Genomic DNA, 20,017 nt, shown 5'->3' with positions numbered 1-20,017 from the left:
CCCTAATCAAAATCAGTATTTGTCAAAAGAATTTAAATAATATAAAAGGAAGTGAAAGGCATTGTGTATCATTCTAGCAGAGATATAGCACTTCACAATTTTTATTGCATTATATTTTTACACCATTGAAATCATATTGGTACAAATTTATGTCTTAAACATTTCTTTGTAGTATTAAAATATCACATATTAATATGCCATCATTTGCGCATAACATTATTTGCATAACCATTCTACCCTGTAATCAGGAAAAAAAACTATCTTAAAGAAATTCTGACTACATAGCAAAAAATATTTATATATATATTAGGGAGAGAAAGAGAAAATAAAATCCCAAATGAAAACTGACAAGGTATTACATGGCCAAGTTTATGTAACTGGTTGATGGGAGGCCTAGTTTCCAATCCATAGTCCTTTGTATTACGCAGTAATATCTTAAGCATAAGAGCTTTTTTGCATTACCTTGTTAGGATGCTAAGTTTAATTCATAACTTGTTGAAGAAATTAGAAATGAAAATACAGTTTCTAAGCTGGGTAAAGAAACTGGCATCTTTGAGTCATCCTAACTTGGCCATTGTGATACTTTGTTAAGCAGTTCAGTAACTATTGAAGGAGCAAATACATGTGTCCTTTGGAAGTTGGTACCCTACTAAAATAACAATAGAATTTTGAAAATTGCTTAAAATATAAGGATCGAGTCAAAGCATTATTTTAAAAAGAAGGTTCTGGAAAAATAGACTTCAAGAATTCCTCTTATTGTAATAATTTATTTGCATTTGGGCAACCTGTTTCATCTAGCCACATCCCATAAGAAATAAGCTGAGTGGGGTTTGATTTAGGAATGGAGAATTTGGCGATGATTTTTTGAAGCGTTGTGGAAAGCACACTCGCCCAGCCCTCAGGTGCTGGCTTCTCTGTCCACCTGGGGCACGTGAGCCCTGAGTTTCTACTTCCTCATCTGTAAGATCAGGTTAGCGTCTGCTCTGCAGGGTACAGTGACCATCACACAGACTAAAGGATTTGAAACAGCCTTGAAAAGTGGTAGAGCTGTCCAGATGGGAGGTGTCATTTTAACATTAGACTTTGAACCCTTGGACCAGAATTGAAAGACGTGAAACAGTCAACTGTTCTGAATACAAAGAAATAATTATAGATCTTTCAGTAAAAAATCACTTAGATCCGGTATGGAAATCAACAGAGATTTGAAGCAAACATTTGACAGGAGGCCAGATGATGTAACTGCAGGCGTGAAGGTATAAATGCCTTCAAAACACCCTGCTTTGGAGAGAGACTGGCGCATCTTCCTATTCACACTAAAGGCAGACGCCACGTTTACTATTGCAATTCGGAAGAGAGCGGCATCGCTAACATTTGTGATATGTGTATTTCTGTAAGGGGAGTCTGGGTGTGGACCCGGAGGCAGGAGCGGAAGCCTGTGTCTGTCCCCAGGTAGCAAGGAGGCTCCGGAGGAGAGCAGTTCTATTGTGTTAACAATCATCTTTCCCTTTTCAAGTCATTTAGCTTCATTGTTCATAAACAGCAGAGGAACATGCAAATTAGAGCATGCTGAAATGCTTTCATTTGGCCAAGAATGTTTTCAAAGAGCTCCCTGCTGTTCAGAAAGAGTCCTAAGCAGCTGGCTTCACTGAACTGTAGAACAAGCAAAAAGATGTTAAATAAGGATTAAGGGCTTTAGACAGTAAGTATAAGATGTTGAATGTTTTCCCTGGCTCATTTGTGGGCCTTTTTCTTAATTCAGCATGCAAGCTTTCTGTGATAGCACAGCTTGATGGGCTTCTGTGTTTTGGGTTCTTTTTTTTTCTGTCCAGAGGGAAAGATAAGAATTTAATATAATGAAAGCTAAGAGCCAGATATAAAGCAGGCTGTACTAATTTTTGGTTGCCTGCCCATTTTGTAAGTCCCATTCCCCTCAGGCCCAATCAGCCCAAATTGGTGTTAACTAGAATTTTATTTTATGAGTGAAATGGGCCTTGAGAATAGGGCTGCCTTCTTTCATCCCTGAACCCAGCGGTGTCTTGCATGTGGGTTGTTTTCATTATGTGACTTACAGTCATGGAGCCCGGCAGGCCCATGGAGGAGAAGCCTGCTTCCAGTGCGTCCTCCTGTTCTCCGAAGCCCTTTGGTTGTCCTTTGAATGTGATTCCTCTGAGGCCAGGGGGCACAGCGTGGGGAGGAGCCTTGGAGATGTACACATGCGAGCCTCAGTACCCATCTGGCCCTGGGGAGACGGGGTGGTCTTTCTTGGGGAGTTTGCCCGCCTCTGCACGCCTCCTCTCTCAGTGGTAGAATGGTCATTTCCCCTGATCAAGAGGGAGGATGGGAGTGGCTCTCATGAGAAAAGGAAGCCTCAGCACCCCCTTGAAGTGGGGAGCTTACCTTGGCAGAAGATCTCAGAGAGCAGGAGCCTGCCTGCCTCCGTCCACACTGCAGCCTCCCGAGGCCAGCTGAGCGTGTTTACTGGCCAGCGCGGCATCGGTCTCCTGCCGCCGCTGTGGGCTTACACTGTTTAGACCAGTGCATCTTTCTCCTCTGTCTTCCTTGAGTGGGAGAGCATTAGAGGGCTGCCAGGAGGAGACCCACTAAGATCCACTTACGCATCTACAAGGCTCGGTAGAGCCCCTCACCTAAAGGTGGACTTGGCCTGAGCCTCAGCTCCTCTCAGAGGAACCTCAGGGAAAGAAAGCAGAAAGAAATGCAGAGACTGCGGGCTCTGAGACTGCCCCAGAGGTTTGCAGACACACCTGGGCCAGTGTGTCACATGGTCTAACAGGTGATTTTGTTGTTGTTTGTTTGCAGTTAGAACCTTCGTGACAGAGTTTAAATTAAAGAAAACTTTTCTTAATACCACTGTGGAAAAACATTCAGACTTACATGAAGTTCAAAATGAGATCGCGAGAACGGTACGTGTCCTGAAAGGCTTTGCTGTGCTGGTCTTTTGTCTTCTAGTGCACGCTTTGTCCAGCGCTGGGGACCGCCTGAGGGTCGGCTCTTCACTTCTATTGCACTTGGTAAAATAAAAGCCTCTTGGAAATAGGAGAGAGATGTTGGAAACCAGCAGTGCCCAGTAGAAGTGATTCTTCAGATGTGCCTGGTGTGCAGCCTTGGTCTGTGCCTGGTGTTGGTGTTCCGTGTAGAAATTCGTAGTCCCAGCCCCCTAGATGACAGGCACCCGGATGTCATCTACTGTTGGTGAAGCAGGAAGGACTGAGCGCACAGTGCCGTCGCGTGTGCCGCTGGCTCGCCGTGTGGCTTTCTCCCCGTGCTTCAGAGGCTGGGGGCATGCGTCCTCAAGATGATGCCAAGGGGGTAACGCTTAATCCTGAGTACCTAGGGTTTGAGAACTCATGGTATAGGTGATCTACGGGCTTCTTTGCCTGCTTTTTATCAGAAGACAATGGAGAGGAAGAAAAGCAGGAATAAGATGAAGCTCACAAATAATAGGTTTTGCTTCTCGGCTACTATCTGACTCAAAGATTTGGTGTTCAGAAAGTTGGAATTTGCCATCAAAACAAATTTTAGAGATAACTGATTTCTGATTTCCATTCTACCTGCTCTTTATGGGTGAGAGTTTGTGTGTTAGTTAAGAATTACATGTTGTTTGTAGGACTGTGGGTTTTGTTAGTATAACAGTTTCAATTCCATTTTAGTATCTCCTTGGTACCTGTTCTATGACAGGGACTATGTGAGATGGCTCACTCCTCTTGGAGGTATTACAAACACCTGAGCAGGCATAGAACTGGACGTTAAAGACGCTTCCCAAGTCCTCACAGACCGAGTGCAAAGGTGGGAATGGTCCCCTAGACCACCCTCAGTGCTGACAGCAGTAGCAAGTTTGGGAAGTCCGGAGACCACCCTCGAGTTTCCATATTCACACAAAGTACCCCCAGAACTTACAGAAAGCTGTGACCACTCACGGTTCTGGCTCATCTCACCTATACGCCACAGGTTGAAGCCAGCCGAGAGACAGATGCGTGGGGCAGAGTCCAGGAGGGTTGTACACCAGCAGGACAGCGTTCACTCCCCTCAGCGCCCAGTCGTCACGTAGGCACGAGGGTTGCCAGGCTCACCTGAGCTGCGAGGTCTGCCGCTTTTACTGGGGCTCTGTCGTCTAGACACGGGTGACCGCCCGCGTGGCTGAGCTCCACCTCCTGCCTCTCTGGAGGCTGAGCTGCTTACCCAAAGGCCCCGCCACAGATCACGCGGTTGGCGTGGCCTCAGGCTGCCAGGGAAACGAAGGCAGTTTTATGAAGCAGGGAGTTCCAGGGGCTTGGAAGTGACCTCAGAAAGCCAAGGGCAAAGGCTCACCTCTCTTTAGGCAAGGCCAGGTTCTTTCCCCACAGCAGGGTTTTGTGTGTGCTAACCCTACACGTGGTGTTCTTGTCACCCCACAGCTGTCTCGTGGTTATGCTGTGTCTCTTAGTTTGGGGGCTTAGGGCCCCATGCCGAGGTCCAGTTCATCACACGACACAGAACTCGGTGATGGGGCTGACTTGTGACCTGTTGCCCGGTGTCAACGTGTCATTCCTGGTGATGTGACATACCTGCCTTCTTTCTGTGACACAGTGTAGAAACAGTGAAGCAGTGACTGACCAGATGGTCTTCCCCAAGATGTCATTGTCTTCACCAGCAGCTGGGGGAAAGTTGATGCTAAGAAGAAGAGCTATTGCTGTTAGACTACAAAGCAGTGGCAGACAAATCCAAAAGAGGGTTTCACTCCATCTTCTCAAGAGTGAGAAATCGTGGAGACTTGGGCTTTGAAGACAGGTCTGTCTGTGAGGGACAAGGCAGGAAGAGGGAGAGGAGCAAGCAGGCAGGCGCCGAGCGTGTGCTGGGTGGTGATTTTCTGCTCTCTCCCAGAGCACCAGGCAAACAGGGAGAGTCGCTCTTAATTTGCTCTCAACAAAAGGGCTCTTGACCCATGTAATGTCATTTCCCATGGAGAACCTTTCTGAAGAAGACCCATCTTTGAGTGAGGTCAGCTCATTGGAGGTGATGAGGGGTCGGAGCTGGGGGAGCTGAGAGGTGCTGAGCCTTTTCAGCGAAGCTCATTGTCTATGCAAAGGCCAAACAAACAGTTGCCTTTGAATTGTTTGAAACCCTGCATCTTAGAAGAGAGCTGCTCCTTTGAAGAGGTTTTGCATCCAAGGGTGCAGTTTGAACATCATTTCCTGCCAAGATTTCCCCACTGATTTACTATCTGCCTCTCTCCCTTTGTACTTCTGCAACAGCAGAAAGCGTTTAAGAGGGAACAAAAAAAGGACAGCACTTCTGTGTAAGAGCTGCCTGCTGCTAACTGGATGGCTGGAAAATGCCTGTTCTCTCCTGGAAATAGGAAATTGGTTCCTGGTCCAAGGCTTTTGTCTAACTCGCAGTTAATGACAAACCTGTTCTTCCTTTCAGTTAAATATGTGTTTTTCGACGTTACCTGGTTATATACGATCCACAGTTCATGCATCCCGGTAAGTGACAGAATCATTCACTTGTGACCCCGTCTGTGGAAGGGGGAGGCTCATTCTAACAAGGGTGACAGCAACGAAGGCCCTGTCTCGTCCAGGCCAGGGGGTGAGGCAGAGCCAGGCCACTGGACCTTCACGCTCTCCCGTGCCCTCCCTGGAGAGCGGCAGTGACAGCTTTTCCACCAATGCGGGGGCCCTCGTGTCATCGTAGGACAACTAAAACCTATAACCTCTGCCTCTAGGGGGTCCAGCGTAGTGGTGATCTCACTGCAAACCACCTTTGCCTTGGCTTCCAATGTGACACTGTTTGACCTGGCCGATGGGATCCAGAAATACGTCAACTCCTGCAGGTCCTCTGCTGAGGTCTGCCAGCTCCTGGGATCTCAAAGGCGGATCTTTAGAGGTAAGACAGAAGCCTGTGGCAGGACCCTGCCCGTTTGGTTAGATGCAGACCTGGGATAGAAACGTAAGGCATCTGGGGGCTCAGACCCAGGAAAACTCTTCACAGAGGCTGTTTGGCATGGGAATGAGGCAGAAGACCGTCATGTGCAGGCACACACGCATGCGCAGAGCCCCGAAGGCCCTTGGCCTGGCCCCTTGTTGGGTGTGACGTTGGAGTAGGAAGAGGAGAGGCTATAGGGGCTGATGGAAGAAGGCAGAGGTTGCTCTTCCTTCCCTGGAAAAGTTCCTGCTCTCTCCAGGAGACTGAAACTCCCAGCCAGCACGTCCATGCTTGTGGATGAGATCCAGATGCCTGTGTAAGTAAGACAGGCGTGTGCAGGGTTGTGCGTCTTGTTTGCCTGTTTGCAAATTGTAAATCTGTATAGCGAGCCTGGGTGAGTGCAGGCAGCTTGTCTCCAGGGTGCTGGTGATGAGGGTGCTTTTCCTTTCCCTCTTCTTCTTGCTTCGTTGTGTCAGAAGCCTCCCCAGTGCATCCGGAGTGAGGCGGATGAAGAAAGGGATCGGGGACAGCACTTTGAGAAGGCAGGATTGCGTCCTGGGGAAGTTTTGCTTCTGGGATGGGAAAACTGTGCCGGAAACAGAAGTGCTGCTCTGCCAAGGGGACCTGTCCCACTTACTGCCTTGCAAGTGATCAAAGTGGGCTCTGGTTAGCTCATTTGTGCAGCGAGGGCTGGCAGAGGACGGGGAATGGAGCTGACCCTCCCCATCTGCTGTGCAGATGCCGGATGGACGTCGACGGCTCAGGTTCTGGCGCTCTGTCTGCTCCCCGGTCTGGGCCGCTCCCAGGAGGTCAGGGTTTCGTAGCTGCCGTTCCAGAGGGCTTGCCTAAGCCGGCCTTTGTGCTGCAGAGCTTGGGAGTCAGGCTCTGCTCTGGGATAAGCACTGGAGTTTGGCCCATTTAAGGGCTAGTTATGCATCTTAAGAAAAAAAAGATCTTCAACTTTCTGGGGTTAGATTTGCTACTGACTAGGGAGTGAGTGAGTGAGTTCCTGCCCCAGTGTATCCTGCTTGAAACTTGGAGGCTCTCCAGGTTTTGTTTTTCTTGCCGTGAAGTCAAGGGTTCTAGTTCTTACTGGAACCAGTTCTTCCAACAGTGAGGTAGGCAGGGTACTTCTCAGCCCACTAAGCATCCGTGCAGTGCGTCCTGTGCCGCCAGCATCGTTCCAGATTACGGTTTTTGTCCCCAGCAAGTGCATTTCTGCCTTGCAAGCCAGGTGGCTCCATCTTTGGACTTGTGAGAGCCCGCCCACAGCTGCCCTGCCCACAGCTGCCCTGCCCGTCCCCCCCCACCCCATCTTCCTTGCTTCCCCACTCCTTACCTCTGCTTCCAGAGCCCCCGAGAACAAAGACAGTCATGCATACTGCCTGAAAACTGGCACTGGGTTCTTGCAGGTGCTAACATCTGGGTGTGCCCAGCTTATGGGCAGCGTGGGGCTCTTCTGGACACAGCCACTGGAGAGGAGGGGTCCCGCCTTCAATTCACAACCGTCTACTTCCTTGCCTTTCAAGGAGCTGCAGTTGTCCTCATCCCCAGTGGGCTGAAAAGCTTAGGATTCCCCGCAGAGTGCTGAGCCTTGGGTTTGCTCCCATTCTGCTCGTCTGTTTGGGCAGATGTTATGCCCAGGAAGGACCAGGGGAATTGTGAATGTAGAAGAATCACATCACCAGGCTGACAGAGCCAGCGGGATGCTAGGTGGCTCTGTGTGATGATTGCCAGTGCATCGTTCTTTGGGAATCTTTAGGCTTACTGCTCCTTCACTCCAGAGGCAGGGCCTGCTCTCCCCGTTTCCTGCAAATGTGCTTCCGTGCAGCCTGAGTGGCTGCCTTGGCCAGGCGGTTCGGATTTGCCGGCAGACTGGATGCACGGGAAGAATGGAAGGAAGACGTGATCTCGCCTCCCAGAAAATGTTGAAGTGGGCCAGGCAGCCCAGGCTGGCTGTTGAGCAGAAGTAGTGGCAGCCTGGACAGCTTTGTGCCCTGAGGGATTTCTTCCTGGGAAGGCTAGACGACGGGCAAAGCCTTCAAAGAGTTTAAATGAAGGGCTGTGGCACTTGAATACCTTCCTGGTGCCAGCTTTGCAGTGTTTGCCTGGTGAGACTTTCCATTTTTATTTTCCCCCCCTTAAATATAAGCTTTTCGCAATAAACAAAGGAAATTCTATCACAGATGCAAAAGGGCTTCTGATTTAGCATGCCAGCTTCCACTGATAAAGGCAGGAAATTCAGCGCTGAGAACCGAAGCTGTGTCCTGAGCTTACCTCCCCTCCGCCCAGGCTGGCCACTGCCCCCAGCTCTCGGGACTCACGGAACGGGGCAGACGCTGGGAACCCTGGGTGGGTGGTCAAGCCCCGTGAGCCAGAACCTGGCTGGGCAGCACGAGATTTGTGGCGTTAACAGATGGCACCTGGTTTCTGAATAGGTTGGAATCTTCTGGCAGGAGAAGGGAGACTGCCTGGCAAATTGGCAGCCGTTCCTCCCTACATAGCACACGCGTTGCCTTTCCATCGCAGCTCTCTTCTCGTTCTGAACTTGCCCTTGCCTCCCTGTAACAGCAGCGGCATGTACCCATCTTGCCTTCCTGAGCATGGGTTTAAATAAGTTACTATTTACGCCCCGGTTGGTTTCATATTTTTGTCTTGGGCTTACCTCAGATGGCAAAAGGTGCCTTCATGTCTGCCATAGACCAGCTCATAGAGGGCCACAGAATGGGTGTACGAGGTGATTCTTTGTCACCCATGAGAGGAATAAGGTCCTGAAGTGATGGTGTAACCATGTGAATGACGGGCTCTTCTCTGCCCGCCTCTCCTCTGGGCGTTGGCGCAGGGACGGCCCCTGCTGCACGTGCATCCTCCCTGGTCTCTGGACAAAGCCTGAAGGCGCAGAGATGGTGATCAGACCAAGCCCTCAGCATCGTGAGGGAGGCAGCCTGAAAACACAGCCCATGTGGGGGGATTCTGAGCTCTCTGAAGTCCTTGGAAGGCAGCACCGTCCCAGGAGTGGCACTGAGGCCCTTAATTTAAGCCACACGCACACCCAGAGCCCAGGCGCGGTTTTGCCTGGGGCAGGTCTGGCCAGCACTAGCTGTTCTTGGTTCTAGCCTCCCGGCTTCCTAACAGCACGGCCAGGCTTTGTGGCTTTGTGCTGTTCCGGGACTCCTTCCAGGGCCCCCTTGTAATGGGTGCAGAGGAGGGGACGCACCCCACTTCCTCCCAGTTTGCCTGGTGTCCAGGACGCACTGGGAGAGGTGCCCAGTGGGGAACACTGATGCTGAGTGACCGTGCACGGGCCGGCCCCAGGGAAGGAGGGGCCGGGGTGCCACAGCTCACGGAGACTTCCTGGAAAGCCGCTCACAGAGCCTCTTCCACCAGAAATGGGGTGTCTTAAGGATGGAAGTTTTTTGTTTTGTTTCACTGTCTGGTTTTCCCGTTGGCAGCGGGTAGCTTGTGCAAGCGGAAGAGCCCCGAGTGTGACAAGGAGACCTCCATCTGCACGGATCTGGATGGCGTCGCGCTGTGCCAGTGCAAGTCGGGCTACTTCCAGTTCAACAAGATGGATCACTCCTGCCGAGGTAACGCAGCGTCGCCGGCCACCGCGCTCTGGCCGGGGACAGGGAGCCATTCTTCTCTGTTTGCTAGCTCTCTCTTTTCTCTCTCTCTCTTTCTCTTGGTGGGAGGCTTCTGGACTGGGGGGTGCTGGTCCTTGTTATTTTGCTCACAGCAGGATTGAATACATTATCTCCTCGGAACAATAGCGGTATCTCTGACTGTGGCGCTCGGGTGTGGCCCGTCCAATTCAAAGGAAAGGAGAATGGAATGTTTGTGATAGCTCCGCCTTTTCTTGCTTTCTTAGGAAGTGAGAAAATGAGTGTTTGAATTGCCAAAGCTTTATCTGTTGTCTGCTAATCTTTTAAAGTGGAAACACCAGCGTGGAGCCAGGCCCGGATCTTTTAGGGGCACCCGTGGCTCAGAAACCCGAGGTAGAACCGGGCTCTGCCTCACGGGTGGTGTGGTGTCTTAGGCCAGCCACTGTTTGCTCTTGGATGAAACTGGCCGTGATGCGTTATTGGCTGTTGTGAGAATGAAGGCAGGCACTCTACATACAGGGGAACGTCGTGAGTGTATTTGCTCTTGCATTTTACCCAGGTTGTTGAATTAGTGAGTTATCGTTTTAAAAGCTCATCGAGTGTTTGAGAGCAGAAATCTAATTTTGCTAACCTTTTAAGGGAAGCTTAAATTCATTTGGTTTGAGATAAAGACTGCTTGATGAGAGTAATCCAAGAATATTGCTTTGGAATAAAAGTAATTCAAGTCCAGAGCACTGTGTACACCCACTTACGGAAGGCCTTCAGAAGCCTGGTGTCCCGTAGCCATGAGCCTTGCCTTCCACCAGCATGCGCATGGCACAGGTGTCACCTTGCTGGAGACGGGTGTCCTGGGATCTGAATAGAAGTCGTATACCAGGGCAAGATGACATGCCACTTACTTCTGTCATGGACTTGGTGCTTCAGAGGAAGGTAACAGTGCATCGCAGGGCCACGCTCTCGTCCGGAACTTCCAACCCCTCAACTCGGTATCGTCTGCTCTCCAGGCAGGATGGGAGGTGGGTTTCCAAGAAGAGGCCCAGCTCTCGGTGTTGGGCACAGGTCCTGGTGCACAGCCGGTACACAGCATTCCTCAGTGCCACAGTAGTCTGCTGCCTTGCTACAAAGAGAGGGTGCTTTCTAACTCCCTCTTACCTGGCGCAAAACAAAGCGTTCCTTTTCTAAAAAAATTTTTTTTATTATTTATTTATTTGAAAGTCAGAGTTACACAGAGAGAGGAGGAGGGGGGTCTTCCATCCGCTGGTTCATTTCCAATTGGCTGCAACGGCCAGAGATGCGCCGATCTGAAGCAGGAGCCAGGAGCTTCTTCCAGGTCTTCCACGCGGTTGCAGGGGCCCAAGCACCTGGGCCATCTTCTACTGCTTTCCCAGGCCACAGCAGAGAGCTGGATGGGAAGTGGAGCAGCCGGGACTAGAACCGGCGCCCATATGGGATGCCAGCACTTTAGGCCGGGGCTTTAACCCGCTATGCCACAGCGCCAGCCCCAACAAAGCGTTCCTTGCAATAGAAGTGGGAATTTGTGCCCAGCTTCACGTGAGGAGGGGACAGCACCGAGATCCTTGTGACTCAGGGTGCCAAGAAACACAAGGTAGACAGGAGTGGGGCAATCGGCATGGTAGCCCCTGGGAGGGCACCTTCAGAGCCACCCTGCCTGCCGCCTCTGCTTCCAAGTCAGCGATCATGATTGTGTCACTTCCAGGCCAGCGTGAGCAGCAGCAGAGCTGTCAAAGCTTTCCCCGGCGGGTGGACAGAGGCACCAGCAACCTTACCTCATCAAGTAATGACGCAAGGAGCCGCATAAGGGAACCTGAATAGCTCTGGGGCTTCTTGCCCAGGCCCCGCGGAGTCCCTCCTCTGCAGTGTCCGGCCATCAGGCCTCTGATGAGTGGGTCCAGGAGCTTCTTGTCTCCCAGCCCTTCCCGCTGGGCTCTGATGGGTTAGCAGTGACCCCTTCTGGTCGTTGGTGCTGGAGCACAGGCATATTTCTGAGAGCCCCTTTGGGACATCTTAAGTCAGGAGTCAGTCCTCTGTCTGAATGGAACACAGGGGTGTGTGTGTGTGTGTGTGTGTGTGTGTCTCTAAGCCACTGAAACTTCAGCTGTACATTAGCAAGTCTACATTGTTCTCCGTGGGATACACACACACACATACATGGGCGCACACACCCATGTGCTCCTTAGTGTCTCGTGTAAAAATGTCCTGATGATATTTTTACCAGGCTTTCAGAGCAACGTAAACAATTAAAGTCAGTGTCCTTTCCGCAGGTCTCTGAGCTCCCTTCCCACGTGCAGGCGTCACGATGAGTTCTAACAATCCGTTCTGCGTCTCATCACGCCACGAGTGCCTTGAGAGCCAGAGCCGTGTCTAGAATAGTGCTTCGCATATGGCGGGGTTCCACAATATCTTTTAAACAAATGCATGGGTAATAGAACAGCAAATGTGATAGCGAAAGACTGGGACATCTTGGCTTAGTTTCCAGCAAGGGAACAAAACAGTTTGTAAGACTTGCCATCTCCTTGTTAATTTATTTTAAGTCCAGAAAGCTTAAATTTGCTTAGGTCCCATAGCAGCCGGGGAGGCTGGCTTAGGTCTGTTTGCAGGCCATTCCTCGCATGTATTTCATCTGTGGTCCCCTGTGTGAGAGAAGCTGAGTCCTAAGGAGCAGCAGGGCCTGGCTGACAAGATTCCCCTGAGGCCGCAGAGCAGCAGCTGACACAGTGATGTCAGTCTTTGATGAATGACTGAGCCCATTTGAAACAGAACAATGTCGTGACATCAGGAGTCCAGTCACTTCGGAGGCAACCTACAAATGGCCTAGCCCTTGAACTTGCAGGCAGGACAACAGATGGGCCCTGGGCACAGCTGGACGGCAGCCATGGAGTGCAGAGTTCCCACCCAGCACGGGAGGTCGATCTGATCTGAAAACATTTCCGGGAAGAAGTATTCAGAATAGAAGAGAACAGGGTGACATCAGCCCGCCTCGGTGCCAAGCTGGGTGGAGGGAGGAGCTGCATAGCAGGGGCAGGACCATCTGTGCGGGGAGCTTCCCGCACCTGGCTCCCAGAGGCAGGAATGGCCACCTCCTTCCCTATAGACGGCCCCACCCGAGTAAGGCCTGCAGGCGGAGAACCCAAAGTAGCAAAGGTTGAGAGGTGGGACCTTGTTTCTCCTTCCCTGTGTGGGGTACGTTATTCTCTACCGGATACATAAAGTTAAGTAAATGCAATAAAATAAGATTTAAAAATATTGAAATCAGGTTGAAGGAGAAATAAACTGACTGCTTCGTTGAGGCCAGACAGAAAGGGAATATGCAAAAGGATACACCACGAGGCCCTTTGTGTTTGCCCAAAGTAGGCTGCTGGTTCAAGTACTGCGCTTCCTAGCACTGAAGCAGAGAGAGATGTGTGATTTTGGAGAGTCGGGGGTCCATGAAATAAAGGACCAGTGCTCAGGAGCACCCCCCTCTTTCAAGGCACTGTGGTCCACGAGACATTCCTCTGGGCACTCTCATCAAGACCTGAGTGGTGTGGTGGCCACGTGGCCCGTGGTCTCCCACAGCAAGCACCATGGGGATTTCCCGGGCTGCTGCTGCCTGTGATAAATGGCCCTCATACAAGGGCATGGCGCCCCAGACAAGCGGAACAGTGGGTCTGCATCCACAGCTCGCTCTCTCTCGCTGCTATGAGAGAACGACAGCTCATTTAGAACCGTGTTTTCCCAGCCGTGTCCCCAGAAACTCCAGTGATGTTAATAAATGGTCCTGGAGAGTAAAAGAGAAACCAGAAACTTCTTGCTTCCAATGTTAAATACGTCGGAGGAGGAGGACTGGTTAATCTGACAGTGCACGGGTCCGTAACAGAGGATGCCGGAGGGCCTGTGCGAGACCTGGAGGCCCTCAGCCCACCTGCCATCATGCACGCTGCTGCACGCACGAGTCGCCACTCACATCTGTTCAGCCACACATTTTTTTATCCGTGATCTTTTATGCAATGTACATTATACATTAATCATGAATCAGATTTCCGTCATTCCTTGCAGCAAGGAATTTGTCTACAAAGCCAGTTTTCATAGCTTTCATCTAAGCGCCGTGGCTCATGGTGTTCTGCTAGCTTAGTGTAGTGTGGAAAGTGTTCTCAGAGCAAGCAGACCTGGAGCTGCCGATGCAGAGAGGCAGTGTTCCAGACGCAGCACCGGCAGAGTGTCCGGAGTTGTGGTCTTGAACGAGGTGCCCATGAGGACCCCTGCACGGACCATGTAGGGTGAGCCTTCTCTGATGAAATCCTGGGCACCCACCAAAGCGGTGCCCCGGAGAGTGTCCCCCACAGCTCCATCACCTCATAGAACAGGGCCTGTGGGACCAACCCCAGGTGACAGGTTCAGTTTGCATTAAAGAGGATGAAAGGTTTATCTTTGTGGACATGGAAGGGTGTTCTATGGGGACATCTTTCATCTTTAGGTAACTTCTGAAAAGAACTGCATCTGTTGGATAGCAATCACAACCAAAACCAGTTATTTCGTCGTTACTCCGGGCCAGGTGTATGCTGAGCCATGTGCCTGCATTGTTTTCCTTACTCTCATCCAAGAAACTATCAAGGACATATTATTATTATTCTCTCTCTCTTTTTTTGGGGGGAGGGGAGACTGAGACCCACAAGGAACAATTTCTTGATGAGAACGTTAAGCTGGCAGCAGGATTTAGGTCAGGTTATACAGATCATTCTGAAGCCGTTTGCAGCCTTCTGGTTCTGGAATATTTTGTGGACTCTAGGCGTGTAATTAACTATAGGTTTGGGCCAAGGGAGGTAAATATGCACATTCTTGAGTTTTCCTTTTGTCTTTCAGCCTGTGAAGATGGATATAGGCTTGAAAATGAAACCTGTATGAGGTAGGCTCCATGTTCATTTATTTATTTATTTTTTTTATTTTTTATTTTTTATTTTTTTTTGACAGGCAGAGTGGACAGTGAGAGAGAGAGACAGAGAGAAAGGTCTTCCTTTGCCGTTCGTTCACCCTCCAATGGCCGCCGCGGCCGGCGCACCGCGCTGATCCGATGGCAGGAGCCAGGAGTCAGGTGCTTTTCCTGGTCTCCCATGGGGTGCAGGGCCCAAGCACCTGGGCCATCCTCCACTGCACTCCCTGGCCACAGCAGAGGGCTGGCCTGGAAGAGGGGCAACCGGGACAGAATCCGGCGCCCCGACCGGGACTAGAACCCGGTGTGCCGGCGCCGCTAGGCGGAGGATTAGCCTAGTGAGCCGCGGCGCCGGCCGGCTCCATGTTCATTTATTCTGATGGGTTTGATGCAAGTCTTACTGGAAATAGACTCAATTGTTTCTTTCGAGATCTGAAAGTAACTCTTACTCCCTTTTCTTTGCGGATTTATAGTTGCCCATTTGGCCTTGGTGGTCTCAACTGTGGAAACCGTAAGTACAGAAGTGGGGCCCTTCCCCCGCCCGCCCCTTGTCAGTGCACACGGTGCTCTCTCCTTCCATTTCCCTCACGTTTGATGCCGCTGCCCCCCAGGTCCTTGCTGGGTGGCCTGCCTGGCGTTGTCCAGGGGCTCAGGCTCTGGGAGGGGAGATAAAGTCTCTGGATCGCCTGACTCTGCCGAGTATTGAACAGGCAGGGAGTCTGACATCTGCAGGCACGGACCGCACTCAGCGCAGAATGGAAGGACACCCTGGGACTTCTTGGAGGGGCTGGGTTTGGAGCAAGGCTTAGAAAGAGTCTGGCTTGCAGGTGTGGGGAGACAGGGACATCCCAGACTGAGGGAAACACCTTCAGGCCTGGGGCAGCCAGGGGCCGTGGTGTTGTGGGGACAGTTTATAATGGCTGGAGTATACATAGAGGAAGGCAGACGGTGGTGGGTTGAGTTGGCAAAGTGTCTGGGGACCGAACTGCAGGGGCTTTGAACCTCAGGCTTGGAGTTGAGGCTGTGGTGGTGACCAGCGGGAGCTGCCAGGGTTGGAAAACAGGTGGCTTAAGGCGGGTGAGCTGGGCTGCAGTGAGGACGAGGCTGGACAGAGAACCTGGGCGCGGGTGGGAGGCTTCCCTGTGCTTCCAGCGAGGGCCCGGGCCTGGAGACCAGCGCCAGGCTGGTGCTGACGGCAGGCATGCTGTTGTCACACCTGACTCAGTTACTTGAGAAAAGCACCTGTGATTCAGTGACGATATTTTTTCCCACTGATGCTTTTCTTATTTTGAGACATTAGAAATTGAAGTGACCTTCAAAATTATGAAAGAAATTTTGGGAGCTAGGATATGATGGGCTGTAATAGGAATAATTAACAGTCAAATCTTTATTGCAACTTTGTCCTCCATTTTACAGATGAGAGGGCCAGTGGTTCATATTCTAAGTACACGTGGTTTTATTTGATGTGTATAAAAGCCCCTCGTCTCTTGCCCAATGGGATGCCTTACTTTAAATATCCTCAGTGGTATTGTCATTGTTCATAAAGCTTTTCTGTTAGCAAGTTTCATTCTGGGACTTTTAGTGAGCATAAATAAAAATAAAACAAATTCAATATTAGGTACAAAACTGATGTAAATTACCTTGGCGTCCCCAGCAAGAAGCTACTCTCAGGCTAGAGTCCAGAGACTTAGAGCTACATATCTGGTCAGGACAATGATGGGATTGGTCACCTAGATTATCCTGACTGCAGACGGTCAAGAGGTTACCATAGGTCGGCTCAGACGAGGGAGACATTTCCAGAAGCAAATATGTTTAGTCATTTGAGTAGAAAGGGAGGGACCCACAGAAACACTTTATAAAAAAGATTTATTTGTTTGAAAGCCAGAGTTAGTTACAGAGAGAGAGGGGAGAGAGAGAGGTTTTCTATCCAGTGGTTCACTCCCCAGATTGTTGTGAAATCCAGGGCTGGGCCAGGCCAAAGCCAGGATCTAGGAGCTGCTTCTGAGTCTCCCACGTGGGTGCAGGGGCCCAAGCACTTGAGCCATCCTCTGCTGCCTTCCCAGGAACATTAGCAGAGAGCTGAATGGGAAGTGGAGCAGCTGGGTCACGAACCAGGGCTGTTATGGGATGCCAGTGCCACAGGCAGCACCTTTACCTGCTACGCCACAGTGCCAACCCCAAAATGCTTAAAGTAACAGCCTGTGGCCACTGAGTGGTGGGTGAGCAGCCCTGAACTCTGCAGCTGTCCCTCAGGATGCCGTAAGACTCCATTTAAGATAATATTACTGCTTTTTTTTTTTTTTGGACAGGTAGAGTTAGACAGTGAGAGAGAGACAGAGAGAAAGGTCTTCCTTCTGTTGGTTCACCCCCCAAATGGCTGCTACAGCCAGCGCTGCACTGATCTAAAGCCCGGAGCCAGGTGCTTCTCCTGGTCTCCCATGCGGGTACAGGGCCTAAGCACTTGGGCCATCCTCCACTGCCTTCCCGGGCCACAGCAGAGAGCTGGCCTGGAAGAGGAGCAACCGGGACAGAATCCGGCACCCCAACTGGGACTAGAACCCGGGGTGCTGGTGCCACAGGCGGAGGATTAGCCTAGTGAGCCACGACACCGGCCCTTAATGCTTTTTTAAAAAAAAAAAGATTTATCTTTTTGATTTTTTTAAAAGATTTATTTATTTATTTGAAAGTCAGAGTTACGCAGAGAGAGAGAGAGGTCTTCCATCCACTGGTTAACTCCCCAGATGGCCACAACAGCCAGAGCTGCGCCTATCTGAAGTCAGAAGCCAGGAGCTCTTCCAGGCCTCCCACGCGGGTGCAGGGGCCCAAGGACTTGAGCCATCTTCTACTGCTTTCCCAGGCCATAGCAGAGAGCTGGATCGGAAGTAGAGCAGCTGGGACTCGAACTGGCGCCCATATGAGATGCTGGCGTTTCAGGCCAGGGCATTAACTTGCTACGCCACAGTGCTGGCTCCTATTAAAGCTTTTAAAAAATCACTTGGTAGATGAGCCAGTTTCTCAACTAAGTTCAGGGTCTTTGTGTTGTTATGTTCAGTTATGTTCAGAGAATTTCCATATAGGAATGCCTTTTTTTCTTTTTTCTTTTTTTTTTGGGGGGGGGGCAGGCAGAGTTAGACAGTGAGAGAGAGAGAGAGAAAGGTCTTCCTTTTTCCGTTGGTTCACCCCCACAAATGGCTGATCTGAAGCCAGGAGCCAGGCGCCTCCTCCTGGTCTCCCATGCGGGTGCAGGACCCAAGCACTTGGGCCATCCTCCATTGCCCTCCTGGGCCACAGCAGAGAGCTGGACTGGAAGAGGAGCAACCAGGACAGAATCCGGCGCCCCAACCGGGACTAGAACCTGGGATGCCAGTGCCGCAGGCGGAGGATTAGCCAAGTGAACCGAGGCGCCGGCCACTTTCTTTTTTTTTTTTTTAAGAAGTGTTTATTTGAAACGCAACATGGGTGCCTGTGTTGTAGTAGTGGGTAAACCCGCCACCTGTGATGCCAGCATCCCATATGGGCTCCAGTTCATGTCCTGGCTGCTCTACTTCCAATCCAGCTCCCTGTTAATGGCCTAGAAAATAAGAACATGGCCCAAGTGCTTAGGCCCCTGCTACCCTCATGGAAGACCTGGAAGAAGCTCCTGGCTTCTGCCTGGCCCCAGTGTTGGGTGTTGCAGCCATCTGGGGAGTGAAACAGTGGATGGAAGACCTCTTTCTTTCTCTCTCTCTGCCTTTCCCTCTCTGTGTAACTTTCAAATAAATAAATAAATCTGAAAAAAAAAAAAAGGCAATGTGACAGAGGGAGAGAGAGAGACATTTTCCATCTGCTGATTCTCCAAATGCCTGCAACAGTCAAGTTTGAACCAAGCTTAAGCCAGGAGCCAGGAACTCCAAACAGGTCTCCTCCATGGTTGGGTGGCCATCACCTCTTGCTTCCTAGGTGCCTTAGCAGGGAGCTGGATTGGAAGTAGGGTAGCTGGGACTCTAACTGGTTCTCCAGTACAGGGTGCAGGCGTCCCCAACAGTCCCTTAGCCTGCTGTGCCACAACATTGGCCCCGCGTGTGAACCTTTCTAGTTCTATGTGGCGCCGATGATTTTTTTTTCCCCTCAGGAGATTGGTAAATACTGTATGTCTGGAGATGCTATCCCCCTACATCCGTCTGCTATTCTTTAATAACCTGTGTCGGAGAAAAGTCAAATTGGCCTCATTGTGTTTATGGGGCCCTGGAAGGAGCCAGGACTTCTCTTTGATCCCAGAGACTGCCTTTTCCTCCCGCTTTGTCCCAGTCACCATCCTTACGTCCAGCAGAGGGCAGACGCCTGTCTGGACGGCTAGGTCCCAGCCACCTTGTGTAATGGGCAGCTTATCATTACAGTGTGGTGACTCCTGAGAGCTCTGTGATGCTGTGTGAATATCACTTTATGACATGATATCTCCATGAGCTGCAAAGCAGTTCCCAGTGTCTGATAATATTTGATGAGTCATTATTTACCATAATACTTTATACATGGAGCCACTTGCCACCTGCTTCCTTATCTGAGGTCTGACCAGGCCTGGGTGCTATGTAAGGAATCAGGAATACCAGGGGACTGGTGTTGTTGTGCAGTGGGTTAAGCCACCACCTGGGATGCCAGCACAGCTTGTCAAAGCACTGATTTTAGTCCTGGCTGTTCCACTTCCTGTCCAGCTCCCTGCTAATGTACCGGGGAAAGTAGCAGGAAACGGCCAAATGCTTGGGCCCCTGCCACCCATGTGGGAGACCCAGCTGGAGCACTGGGCTTCTGACTTCAGCTTGGCCCAGTCCTTGTTGCTGGAACCATTTGGGGAGTGAACCAGCAGATGGAAGATCTCTCCTTGGAACTGCATTTCAAATACATAAATAAGTCTTTAAAAACAGATCTGGACTTCGTCCACAGTGACCTTGATAGAGCTTGGGGAGTGTGGACCCCTCATTCGTTTGTGCCCTTGTGCCGGACGGCAGGGGTCTGGCTGCCTACCACTGTTGCTCCTGCTGTTGCCCCTAGAGACAGTTGGCACCTTACTGGCGCTGGGACCCAGGCTGGATTTTGCCACAGGCAAGAGGTGCTGCTTTCTCAGGCAGACTTCCTGGGGCCCTCGACCCAAGTCCAGTGAGGGAGGCCGATCCAGCCAGGTACACACTCCTGTGTCCCTTACTGCTGCACTCCTCACAGTCGTCAATGCCAGAAGGTTCCGGCTGAGGCGTAATGTGTGCCCTGCCTTTGTCAGTGTTTGTCCTTGTTCCTCAGAGACTCTCCTTCAAACTGGGAAGGGGCAGACCAGCCCTCCACCCAGGTCTTCAGGCCCTGAAGGAACGCAGGCCCCGTTGGCGTGGCCGAGCCAGGGCCACCAGGTCTACCCTGGCCTTAGCGCTGCTCTCCCCGTTCTTTCCTTCCCTTGCAGTCTGTGTCTCGTTCTGCCCCAGGTTCCCACAGTTCTGTCTGCTCCCGCCATTTGTCAGATGGCCCCACATTTGTTGTGATTCAGGGGCCTCTCCTGGCCTGCTGCCACCCCTTTTGTGGGCATGTATGTCTCGTGTGTCTCTTGGCG

The 20,017-nt window shown here is 51.1% G+C and overlaps 1 protein-coding gene across 1 annotated transcript in view; it reads left to right on the top strand.

Annotated features, from left to right (window-relative positions):
- Positions 1–20,017, top strand: part of HEG1 (heart development protein with EGF like domains 1) — a 91,777-nt gene that overhangs the window by 48,801 nt on the left and 22,959 nt on the right. Inside the window, exons 9-14 of the mRNA XM_051859197.3 lie at positions 2,818–2,921; positions 5,422–5,480; positions 5,720–5,880; positions 9,372–9,506; positions 14,382–14,424; positions 14,922–14,959. Of these exons, the coding sequence (XP_051715157.2) occupies positions 2,818–2,921; positions 5,422–5,480; positions 5,720–5,880; positions 9,372–9,506; positions 14,382–14,424; positions 14,922–14,959 (540 nt within the window). The remainder of the gene's footprint in view (positions 1–2,817; positions 2,922–5,421; positions 5,481–5,719; positions 5,881–9,371; positions 9,507–14,381; positions 14,425–14,921; positions 14,960–20,017) is intronic.

This window comes from Oryctolagus cuniculus, chromosome 4 (genome assembly GCF_051225735.1).
Source record: "Oryctolagus cuniculus isolate XC-2025 breed Fujian yellow rabbit chromosome 4, ASM5122573v1, whole genome shotgun sequence".
In the NCBI taxonomy this organism is placed as follows: Eukaryota; Metazoa; Chordata; class Mammalia; order Lagomorpha; family Leporidae; genus Oryctolagus; species Oryctolagus cuniculus.
The sequence above is the reverse complement of the archived record's forward strand: the minus strand, read 5'-3'. Positions and strand labels throughout refer to the sequence as shown.